Below are 11,279 nucleotides of genomic sequence, written 5' to 3' on the forward strand. Positions count from 1 at the left end.
GGAACCTTTTGTGTCGGCGGGGGGCCGCAAAAGTTGTAACACTGTAAACATTACGGAGCTTCACTTGTAAAAACAAACAAAAAAAAAAAACATAGGAAAGTCTAAATTAATAATAAGGTTAGTAGAGGATAAGTACGATACAACAAAAAAACATAGCTTTTTCGTTCATTTTAAGTCTCTTGTAAAAACTTGGATATTGGTTTTGTGATTTAACGTTCATATATGTGCATGGACTCCTCAGCATAGACCAACTAATATCTTTAAATAATACCTCCTATTAACATTATTTTTCTTATTCTGTACAGGAGCTGAATTACAGTTAGAGCAGAGGTGAAAATATATATAATATATATGACAACCATTGTAGTAACTGAAAAATGATAGTACATCCTATGATATACAATATTAATATATGTAATTTGTATTAAAATGGTGACTTAGCTACTCAAATATCTTTGTGATTCTATGTTGTGTGTTTCTGATACAGATGGGCGAGATGTCTGCAGACGGCGTTACCCTGGATCTGCTGAGAGAAGCCAGGGAGACGGTAAGGAGCAGCCCCCTGGGTGTCATCAACACTCCCATGATCCCCTGGTGTCAGACCACCCTGCCTCTAAACGTGGACTGCAACATCCACATCAAACTGGAGAACATGCAGAGGACCGGTCAGAGGAAACCACTTTAATTCAGTATTGACAGTCTCACACATTCATGTCTTTCAATTCTGCGTTGATTTTTGGTGACATGTTTTGATCGACAGGGTCTTTTAAGATCAGAGGAGTGGCCAATCAGTTTGCCAGGAGACCGAAGGGTGGTCATTTTGTGACCATGTCTGCCGGGAACTACGGGAAGTCTTTTGCGTACGCCTCAAAACACTACGGGTCAAAGGGCAAAGTGGTGATGCCCGAAACTGCTCCAGTGTCCAGATCCATCCTCATACAGGTCAGACGTCATCTGCTTGACCAGCAAGGTTAAAGACAGAAAGTCTGGAATTAAATCATCTTTTACATGCAAAACACAAATTACCAGCAGTAACATGTTACGACAAGAACTCAGATATTACATTAACATATCAGTTTGATCAGTAATCAGAGTTTGACCCTAATCCCTCTGAAAAGAATCAGGCCTCGTTTAAAAGAAATAATTTAATCTGTACATTTTTTAAATAGTATTACTGACAAAAGTGGAAATATTCAGATTACTACTTGCACAGTATCTCAATTGAGAGCCATACTTAGACTTAAATGTCACTGGTTAAAGGTATTGATTATTCCTAATCATCTACAACAACCCATACAGAAAATATCACATTCTCACTCTTTCTCGCTGCAGGCATCTCTCCATGCCAAAAATTGGCATCACGACTACTAAATTCACTTTAAATACCAAATGTTCAGATGAATAATTGCACTTTTTATGTGTATTACATGGTATATTGTGTCCTCAGAGTTTCGGGGTTGAGGTGGAGCGAGTTCCCACCTCCTGTCTGATGAACGTGGTGAATCAATGCGTTCAGGTGGACAACATGACTTTCCTGCACTCCTATGATGACCTGGATCTGATCGCAGGACATGCCAGGTACAGTCAGGGCTGATGGTGGGTTTTGGATCACTTAGGTAGAAACCACATAATACATCCCTGACTAGGTTTAATTCAGTGTGTCATGAATTGGGTGTACGTGTGTGTGTGTCCAGTCTAGGTATGGAGGTGCTGGAGGTGATGCCCGAGCCCGATGTGGTGGTGGTGTGCTGTGGTGGAGGGGGGCTGCTAGCAGGAGTAGCTGCTGCTATCAAACTGTCAGGCTGTGATAAAACCAGGATCTACGGTGTGGAACCAGAAGGAGGTAAAAACTCACCGACGGATGATACAGTGTCAAGATCTGCAACATCAGTGTAGACATGTGCTTTGTGTTTGTGTTGAACTCCAGCCTGCACCATGTACAAAAGCTTCATTGAGAAGAAGCCAGTGGGCATGGACGCCAAGAGCATCGCTTCAGGACTTGCACCACCTTTTGCAGGTACGAGCAGATTAGGATTTTGTTGAGCCTGTTTTCAAACTACTACACTGAGATGGTGTATTTTTTGTGATTTTTGCTCGTCAGAACACATTTCTTTTCTCTTGATCACTCCCCCCACATTTGTCCTAGATTTAAAGGTGCAACTGTTATTTTTTCTACTTTATTTTGACCCCCTTTTAGCGTGGAATACTGGTCAGCAACACTTTTAAATGTTTTTATGTACTCTTTAATATTCTTTTGCTTTTTGGCAGTACAAACTTGATATAAAACTAATCATTTTTGGGGGACGAGAATGAGAATTCCTTCATTGGTGTCAGCTATCACACATATCTAAAACTGAAAAAAAGGCAAGGAACAAAGAATAGTTTGGTGTTAATATTCTGCCTTAAATCAAGTCCACAGGAGAATATTAAAGGTAATTGAATTAAAGACAGTAACCATTTAGCAGTTTCTGATTATAAGTGTCGACTTCAGTGATAATTTGCTTCTCTCTCCTTTGCGTTGCATCACAGGCACGCTGCCCTATGAGCTGTGCCAGCGTTACGTGGAGGGCATCGTCCTGGTGAGCGATGAGGAGATCAAGGCGGCGGTGTCCACTCTCTACAGGTCTGGACTCGTGGTGGAGCCGTCGGGCTCCGCTGCCTTCGCTGCCATCGTTAATAACAAGATACCTGAGCTTGAGGGGAAGAATGTGGTGTGCATCCTCAGCGGAGGGAACGTCGGCAAAGACGAGCTTGCTAACTTCCCAGACTGATAAAACTTACACTACTTTATGTGACTAATTCTGACAAATCTGTGCCAATTTGTGGCCACCGAGCTGAACGTTGTGTCTCTTTATAGTCTAACACACTGTAAAGTTGAAATACTATTCACTATTCATTTTAGAGCCAGTCTGTCTATATGTATTGAGTCTAACTGTATGAGGTTTCTGTTTCTGTTGTTGACATAATATTTGTCTGGATGTGAGATTAATCATGATGAAATCGGTTGATATATAATAAGACCATATTCATTCAATAACTAATTTAAGTGTCTGTGAATAAACATTTTTAACAGTGTATGCACAGCTAGTTTTAATTAACACCTCAATCTCATCTCATTCTGAGTATGTAAATAATGTTATGCCCTTTAGAAAAAAAAAGTCTGCGACATTTTAAATTTCCAAAAGTTAAAGAATTTCTTTATCCACAAACTTGGTCGTTCAAGGTTATTTAAAAGAATAAAGCTGTTCTGAATATCTTTCTGTAAAAGCTGCATCCAAATGTTTTAGACAGCCCGTACATTTAATATTCCTGTCTTCTTAGGCTGACAGAGTTTGACTGAAATTTGACTTGAATTTTTCACGTCAGAGCTGTGAATGTGGTTATATATTTTTTAATCCTCCTGAGATATACTTGATATTTGGCCCAGAGCACTTTTGATTCATTATTCACCACTGCTGGCATGAGTCCTGCTTTAATCATCGTCCCCAACTGTCAAAAACTCAGGGCCCACCTTCAGCTTTCAGAGACAAAAATAACTGTAGCCCGAAAAGCTTCAAAGGAAAGAGAAATGTGAAAAGTTGAGGTGGGAACTCTGCTAACTTCCCTCTCCGTCTTGCCAACTTTTTCAACATCTGTTACTGTCTAACCTGGATAGACACAACTGAAGTAGGAGTAATGACAGGACACATATATGAAAAATAAGATATATTTCTCACATGTACATAAAGTGTGAAACAGAATTTTGGGACTTAATGTGGTGGAACAACATTAACAGCAGAAAACTCATTACTATTAATCCACATCTCACTTTTAACAATTCTTTAAAAAAAAGTTGTGTTCTTATTTTCTGTTGTAACTACATGACATCCTTAGTGGCCATTCTGCATACAACTGCATCCAGCAGAGTCCCACACTTCTCCTCCTGAGGAGTGACTTTATACAACTGAAATGGAGACAAAAACAGGGTTAGATTATAAAAAAAAATGCTTCAAAAATTCATTAAGTAACTTCAAGGTGAAGACAAGTAGGTCTACACATACATCACTTAATTTTAATTTGTTTTGCCCGACCAACAGGCCAAAATCCAAAGATATTCAGTTTACTATAATGTTATACAAAGAAAAGCAGCAAATCCTCACATCTGAGAAGTTGGAACCAGAGAAATATTGGCATTTTTGTTTGGAAAATGACTCCAGCAACACTTAAAGGTTTCAGGATGTGGCCTCAACTCCTCAGACACAAACAGATGCATCTGTAAGGCTAGACTATATAGAAAGAATCACATAAAAGCAGAGGTGGAAAACCTTTTTGATCTTTGCAAGGTCCGACAGTGAGGAAACATCTTCCACTGGAACCTGCCGTCCGTTCACCTTGGCTGTGATGTCTGACAGAAGCTGCGACTCATCTTTGTTGTGAACCAGGACCACCAGGACAGAGTCATCACCGTCTGAGATCCCAAACTTTTTGAAGGCCTCTGAGATCTGTATTATTAGTGAAGGCACACATAGAATTTTTCAGTCTTTACATGTACATTTTAACTGATGGTTCCCATTCAGAGCAGATTAGACTTGTGCACAACAACAAAATAAGTTTTTATTTCCAGATAACTAACAATTAAAGTTTTCATTAGATAAAAAAACATGGATTTAAACAATGACAGGTATTCTCTACCCCTAAACTGATTATGGCTCGATACTGTTTTAAATATAAATGAGCATTTTCATAAAAATATATGGACAACAATATGAAGAAAGGGATGTTTTCCCAGCTGAAATAGGACATAATATTTCTTGTGTATGCACTATGCATTAAATAAATGTATCAATGTATTTTACTTACATTATTAGTAGGTGACAGGTTGAAGATTATTTCAGAGAATAGACTTCTTGTCTTCATTTTTCCAATTTTCTGTAAGTGAACAGCCTTATTGGCAGCTACCAGTACTTGAAAAGGATTCAGCAGCTGTAAATAAAAAAGAAAAACAGTGAAAGACATAATTTCCCTGATATTTACTTTTCGTCTTGAATAACAGACAAGAGAAGTTGTACAAACAGGCTCAGTGTTGTTTATCGTTCTGTAATGAAAGTACTGAAATTGAGTATTAAGAGTGTGATTAAAAAAACGTTGCTAAAAATCTCACCATGGTCGGGTTGATCAAGGCACCATTTATTTTACCCTCCACGGCTTTTTGTCTCAACTCGGCGGCATTTTTCAGCTCTTTGAAAAGCATTTGAGTCACGCTGTGGTCGGGGTAAAGCTCTAGCTCCCGTGTTAACTGCATGTTGAACAATATTTGACAAAATATGAGAAAACTACGAGATACGTTCAGTGCCACCACGCTTCACATGAAAGTGTGTACACAAGGGGAACCATAACACGGTGACACCGGTTGAGCGGAAACGTCCTCTTTAGGAAGGGAAACAGTTCCACAAAGGAAAGAAAACCACAGTTGAAACATTACATTTTAAAATTAATCATATGTATAATTATGTTAATTATTTTGGAGATTTGTGTTAGAAAAGTATGATGGGGAACTATTTAACATAACGCCGGAACACAAAGTTTCCATGACGAGCGTGTTTGCTAGGCGGACCGCCAGCTGTCAAACATAAAACTCTTCCGTTTATCAGTACTGGGATAGATTTCACGCAGTTTCCCTCTGAATTGAGGCCGTGCAGTGATTTTTAACACACGTATCGAGTCGTTATGCGTTATACACGCTGTTATAACAGCTAGCTTCGGGTTGCGTTCACTTTTGCGTCGGATTTCGTTGTCAAACATGGAGAAATTTGAAGGCTACATCTTCACTGCTCTCTGCAGCACCAACTTCTTGATATCCTGCCTGCTGTTCTCCAGAGTCACTCGGGAGCAAAGGGAGCCGTACATGGACGAGATATTTCATATCCCGCAAGCTCAGAAATACTGCCATGGAAAATTCAATGAGGTAAAGTGGCTTTCTAATAAAATGACGCCATGAAAGCGAGTCTCATTGTTGTTGAGCGGATTAGCTGACAGCGGAGCTTTTGTCATTTAAAATGATGTGGCAGCTTGTAGAGCCTTTAATCTCCATCTCAGATGTATAGAAACACATTAGCAGGGGTTATGTGCTCAGATGTATTGTTCTCGTACTTAACATGTAGGCAAGCTTTAGCCAGGATACGTCAAATGTTCAGAAGTCGGCGTTTTATTCACGTTTAAAGCTCTTTTTCAAACATACTGACATGCTAATGACCATATTTCTAACAGTTGAGTTTGTGGAGGATAAAATAACAGATTCTATTACTGTATTCAACTTGTATTATGTCAGGAAGTCAAGTTAAATAAAGGATAATTTTTTTCTTGTAACACAGTTACGTCACGAATACTAAATATTGACAAACCTAACAAAAAGTACTTTCAAATAACTTTCATTAAGTTGGGGGGCTTGTGAAAGGCTGTTTAAAAAAAAAAAAAAAGGGATGATCGAAAAAGAAACCGCACATGCAGAGATATCTTTTTTAATCCCCAAGCTCAAAAATCACTGGATCCTACATCTCCCATAATGCTACCTGATAGTGTCTTTCATTAGAGCCTCCCTGCATGGTAAACATCCATGTCTTTCAAACTACGCACTCACATTTGGTGAGTCAGGCTCCACGTCCAAGCCAAAATAACTGTTATGACACCTAACCCTGGTGACATCACTATGACATCATCAGAGTTATTTTGTCAGACTTGAAAAAATCTCTAAATTTTTCAAGAAGACATCCAATTATTTTCACAAACTGAGTAGCACTTACCAAGTCATGTTGAATTCTCTTCATGTGTGAAATGAACATGGTTTCGATCCTTGTGCAGTGGGACCCAATGATCACCACCCTCCCAGGCCTTTACCTCGTCACCGTGGGCGTCATCAAGCCCGTGGTGTGGCTCGCCGACCTGACAGGAGCGGTGGTATGTTCCACGGCCATGCTACGCTTCATCAACCTGCTCTTCAACTGCGGCAACCTTTACCTGCTCTATCTGCTCATCTGTAAACTGCACCTCAGGGAGAAGGTACGACTAGATGACAGAGAGAGTTATACATGAGCGGAGGGTAGCGGATATAATGTTTGTCCTCTAATTTTGTTTCTTCTCTTCCAGACACGAACAACCTCACGGCGAGTCCTGTCAGCGCTGTCTCTCTCCACCTTCCCCGTGCTCTACTTCTTCAACTTCCTCTACTACACCGACGCTGGATCTACTTTCTTCATCCTCTTCACCTACCTCATGACGCTGTACGGCTGCCACAAGGCCTCGGCGCTCCTGGGCATCTGCTCCATTCTCTTCCGCCAGACCAACATCATCTGGGTGGCGTTCTGCGCAGGCACCCTGGTGGCCGCCAAGATGGATGAGGCCTGGAGGGTGGAGCATACGAAAAAGAGGGATGAGAAGTCTCCTCCCTCCCAGGTTCCTTTGTCATTTAGCGGAGCAAAGAAAGTGATGCTTTTCTCACTGGAGTTCCTCACCTCTCCCAGTCATGTGAAGGCGGTGCTGCTGGTGGCCTGGCCTTACGCAGCAGTCGCCGTGGGTTTCCTTTTGTTCGTGGTGCTGAATGATGGGATCGTGGTGGGAGACAGGACGAGCCACGAAGCCTGCCTCAACTTTCCTCAACTCTTTTATTTCTTCTCCTTCTCTCTCTTCTTTTCCCTTCCCGTCTCGCTTTGTTACCACCGCGTCCTTCGCTTCCTGCAGGCTCTGAAGAAACAGCCTTTTTTCTTCATCCTCATCACCGGTCTCTGCTTCCTCCTGGTGTGGAAGTTCACCTTCGTCCACAAGTACCTCCTGGCAGATAACCGCCACTTCCCCTTTTACGTGTGGAAAAGGATTTTCCAGAGGCACGAGCTGGTGCGCTTCCTCCTCGTCCCAGCGTACGTGTTCGCCGGGTGGAACTTTCTGGACTCCTTCAAGTCACGCTCGCTCTTCTGGAGCTTAGCGTTCCTGGCGTGCCTCCTGGCCGCCACAGTCCCCCAGAAGCTCCTGGAGTTCAGGTACTTCATCGTTCCATACCTGATGTACCGTCTCCACATGCCCCTGCCATCTCTTCCCAGACTCATTCTGGAGTTCCTCCTGTACACGACGATCAATGCTGCCACAATTTACATCTTCATCACCAAGACCTTCCACTGGCCGGACAACACGGCCACACAGAGGTTCATGTGGTGAACCAAAGAGATGGAGGAAGAACTGGTTCTGGTATCAGAATGACTCAAACAGGGTGCTGGTATCAAAGAATTCCCACAGTACTACTTTATAGAAAGCTCTTTCTCTGTAAGAGCCATTTTTGTAACCAGACTGTGTTCAGGATAATGTCAGATAGTAATGACAGATGGGGGTGAAAATCAAAAACCCTGGAACCCTGAATCTGTTCACAACTACATGAAAATTACAACAACAAAGGGTATTCATTTTTTTATTTAAAAAAAAAATAATTCAATTTTTGATTAAGACAGTATGTATTGTAAAATCATTGGTACCGGTCTGAATTATAATGTTTTGATATGAACTTCCTGTATATAAAAGTTGTTTCTACTTTATGTAAATAATTTGTGATTGAAATCCTCTACAAGTTGAAATAAATGATGATGTAATTTTGAGATTTTCTGTAGGAGTCTGGGAATTGACAGGATGGGTTATGATGCAACGTTTTCTTATGACAAACTGTTTTGTACTATAAATGTAAATATGCTGCTCTATAATTCACCCTTTGGAGAAATAACTGTTGACATGAGCTGTAAATACAATTAAAGAGACCAAATATGATGCAGCCATATTGTAAAACATCTTTTCAACAGTTTTTATTGTATGGGATGTATTTTGTAGTGACAGACTTTTGCTTTTTGCCAGTTTCACCTGATCCACAGACAACTTTATAAGTGAAGATATGATAAAAAAAAATCTTGACCAAGCCATAATTTATTTTATTGTTTTGTACTTTGTGGTTTAATTGTGATTGATAATGTCAGCTATTTTTGTTGTGCCTGATTTGTGTGTGTGCGTGTGTGTGTGAAGGATGAACTGCTTTTTCTATGTAAATACACAAGATCTACTATAAACATGAAGTTGATTTCAAACCGAACATGACCTGATTGTTCTCAGGATTGGGCTGGGATTCAAACATGTGATTTGATTGTGCAGTTTATCATTATATCAGTTTATCACAGTTTTGTCATATTTGGTCCTCTGGTTTTGTTCAGGTCAGGTTTGAGACTTTTCAGGTTCGAACGAGGCCACGAAATTCCATGTGACTGATAAACAGTGTAAATGGTCATTTCAGATTTTCTTCCATCACAAAGTCCCTTTCCTCTTTTCTATCTGAGTCTGTTACTTGTGTCTGTGTTTATTCATCTGTCTAGTACTTCTGTTCCACACTAACTGTATATACTGTCCATTTAGCTGTATGCTGCTCTCATGTTGATGCAATCTTGTGTAGAATTTCGATTAAAATGATTAATGCAGCATCAAGTCTCAAGTTGAGTTTATTTACAGAGCACCTTTGACAAATATATGTACCACAAAACATCTTCACAGAATTCAGAAGACAACGCATAGGTATAAAGAAGGTAAAAAACATTTTTTAAAAATGTTTATGCTTCTTACTGTATTCAGACCCTCTCAGTTTCAAAATAAGTGTTCAAATAGGTGCATGGAGATTAAGGAGATTAATAAAGCATCATAAAATATTCTTACAGAAGAGTCTTCCATCCTCAAGTGTTTTCAGGCTGATTTAAACAGATTCAGTCACTAGGAGGAGCTATAAGACAAAGCTAGATGTGCCTATGACCATAACATGCAATCTAATATTAAGTCAATCAAACTGGCTATAATTTCAGCACTGTGCTCCTCACCTATAAGATCATATAGCTGAGATATGCTGAAAAACTAGCTTTATGCCTGTGTGAAACCAAACATAAAAAATTTTTTTGTTTGTTTGTGTGTTTTTTTATAGAGCCAGCCTTGAAGACAGTTTTGTTTCTGTTCAAATGATCAGGCACTTTCAACTCTTAAACACCAGTGCTTTCAAAATGAAATGAAATTACAACGAAACAAAGACAGACAAAGAAGAAAAACAGGCAGCCAAATCTGATTAGCAGAATCTGACATTCTACAGCGTATACTGTAATGATGACAGTTAAACCTATCAATCACTTTGCTGCTCATAGTAATTTTGGAGTAGTCATTACTTTGTAAGTGAAAGCCCAACTGGGAAAAAAGAAAACAAGTGCCATGATGCTTACTCTCCATCTACAGCAACCCATATCATTTCTAGATTCTAATTACATCAAGCAGTATGGGGCCAGCTCCCAGGAGAGACTTTAATAAAGTCTAACTGAGATGATTACACAAATGTTGATTTCACTATTCAGCCACTCTGAACTCGTGTGAAGGAGATACAATATGTGCTATTTGCTTTGTAAGAGAGCATTCAGTGTGGGAATAGCTTGAATATACAGTATGTTATTTTTTTGCACTCTGGCTTTTACTCAACCTCCCCGACTCTCTTTTTGCCTTTTCACTGCCTCATTCATTTTTTCTCAGGGGAATGATGGAAGTACAGATTACTCTGTCTCACCATTGTGTTCTGGCATTTTGAAAATTACAGTCCAAGAGGGTGGCACATCCGTCATTCATGGACTTTTTTTATTTCAGTATGTAGTAGCAGTTTGTCACTGTATTATGCAGAATATCTGATTAATTGCTGATTGGATGTTGAGGAAACCTGGTGAAATGATGCATCTATCCCACTGATTTGAAAGTTGCAAAATTACACTGATTGGACCGTAATATACGGAAGTTCTTTAATGACAATACTTACACAATTTAAAAGTTTAAGTCGAACTGAAATCCCAGTTAGCTTTTGCAGACAAAAATAATCTTAAAGTGATTAATTGTTAAAGAAAGAAAACAGGGTCTTTCAGAAATGTTCCTTTTTCCCAAGGAGAGGGATCACACCAGCATCTAAATGGACAATTGCAGGTAGATTTTTATCCTGTATGTTATCTAGCCTGAAAGCTGATGTTAGGAGTGCACTTCTCCCTGGTGGTTGTTTGGTAAATCGTACAGGAGAAGACATGCTAGATAATATAAGAAGACATTACACATACGTTTGTCAGTGTGTATGGTCTGTGTGTACAGTCCATACAATCGTAACTTTTGGGCTGCATGTGGACAATCCACACAGACCCTCAAGGACATGAGCAGATGAAAACATTTTTACGTTTCGTAGAACCTTGTGGCCACACAGATGCAGAAATCATAAA

At 39.8% G+C, this 11,279-nt stretch overlaps 3 protein-coding genes across 5 annotated transcripts; 2 read left to right on the forward strand and 1 right to left on the reverse strand.

Annotated features, from left to right (window-relative positions):
• The first annotated feature begins 19 nt into the window (after window positions 1–19).
• On the forward strand, window positions 20–3,111 carry srr (serine racemase). Of its 3 annotated transcripts, none has more exons than XM_044342725.1 (8): window positions 20–117; window positions 306–336; window positions 486–665; window positions 761–942; window positions 1,448–1,578; window positions 1,695–1,843; window positions 1,928–2,017; window positions 2,530–3,111. In XM_044342725.1, the coding sequence occupies exons 3-8, from the start codon at window positions 488–490 to the stop codon at window positions 2,769–2,771; spliced, it is 972 nt and encodes a 323-aa protein (XP_044198660.1). In that variant the 5' UTR covers window positions 20–117; window positions 306–336; window positions 486–487; the 3' UTR covers window positions 2,772–3,111. The 3 variants fall into 3 exon arrangements, with proteins under 3 accessions (XP_044198660.1, XP_044198662.1, XP_044198661.1); XM_044342727.1 differs by having other exon boundaries at window positions 306–330; window positions 488–665; XM_044342726.1 differs by lacking the exon at window positions 306–336 and having other exon boundaries at window positions 26–117; window positions 488–665.
• A 581-nt stretch (window positions 3,112–3,692) lies between these two features.
• Window positions 3,693–5,384, reverse strand: tprkb (Tp53rk binding protein). The gene is made up of 4 exons (XM_044343861.1): window positions 5,141–5,384; window positions 4,840–4,962; window positions 4,305–4,481; window positions 3,693–3,943 (listed from the first exon to the last, which is right to left on the reverse strand). The coding sequence occupies exons 1-4, from the start codon at window positions 5,279–5,281 to the stop codon at window positions 3,857–3,859; spliced, it is 528 nt and encodes a 175-aa protein (XP_044199796.1). The 5' UTR covers window positions 5,282–5,384; the 3' UTR covers window positions 3,693–3,856.
• Window positions 5,385–5,461: 77 nt separating this feature from the next.
• On the forward strand, window positions 5,462–9,477 carry alg10 (ALG10 alpha-1,2-mannosyltransferase). The gene is made up of 3 exons (XM_044343860.1): window positions 5,462–5,944; window positions 6,838–7,035; window positions 7,123–9,477. The coding sequence occupies exons 1-3, from the start codon at window positions 5,780–5,782 to the stop codon at window positions 8,182–8,184; spliced, it is 1,425 nt and encodes a 474-aa protein (XP_044199795.1). The 5' UTR covers window positions 5,462–5,779; the 3' UTR covers window positions 8,185–9,477.
• The last annotated feature ends 1,802 nt before the right edge of the window (window positions 9,478–11,279 follow it).

This window comes from Thunnus albacares, chromosome 23 (assembly GCF_914725855.1).
Source record: "Thunnus albacares chromosome 23, fThuAlb1.1, whole genome shotgun sequence".
Lineage (NCBI taxonomy): Eukaryota > Metazoa > Chordata > Actinopteri > Scombriformes > Scombridae > Thunnus > Thunnus albacares.

Bases quoted from the DNA above. Each gene is read 5' to 3' on its own strand.
- srr (XM_044342725.1), top strand. From the start codon at position 488: ATGGGCGAGATGTCTGCAGACGGCGTTACCCTGGATCTGCTGAGAGAA. The intron at 943-1,447 runs GTCAGACGTCAT...TTGTGTCCTCAG, and splicing joins CCAGATCCATCCTCATACAG to AGTTTCGGGGTTGAGGTGGA. The intron at 2,018-2,529 runs GTACGAGCAGAT...GTTGCATCACAG, and splicing joins ACTTGCACCACCTTTTGCAG to GCACGCTGCCCTATGAGCTG.
- tprkb (XM_044343861.1), bottom strand. From the start codon at position 5,281: ATGCAGTTAACACGGGAGCTAGAGCTTTACCCCGACCACAGCGTGACT. The intron at 4,963-5,140 runs GTGAGATTTTTA...TTTTATTTACAG, and splicing joins CCTTGATCAACCCGACCATG to CTGCTGAATCCTTTTCAAGT. The intron at 4,482-4,839 runs GTAAGTAAAATA...CTAATAATACAG, and splicing joins ACCTGTCACCTACTAATAAT to ATCTCAGAGGCCTTCAAAAA.
- alg10 (XM_044343860.1), top strand. From the start codon at position 5,780: ATGGAGAAATTTGAAGGCTACATCTTCACTGCTCTCTGCAGCACCAAC. The intron at 5,945-6,837 runs GTAAAGTGGCTT...ATCCTTGTGCAG, and splicing joins GCCATGGAAAATTCAATGAG to TGGGACCCAATGATCACCAC. The intron at 7,036-7,122 runs GTACGACTAGAT...CTTCTCTTCCAG, and splicing joins AACTGCACCTCAGGGAGAAG to ACACGAACAACCTCACGGCG.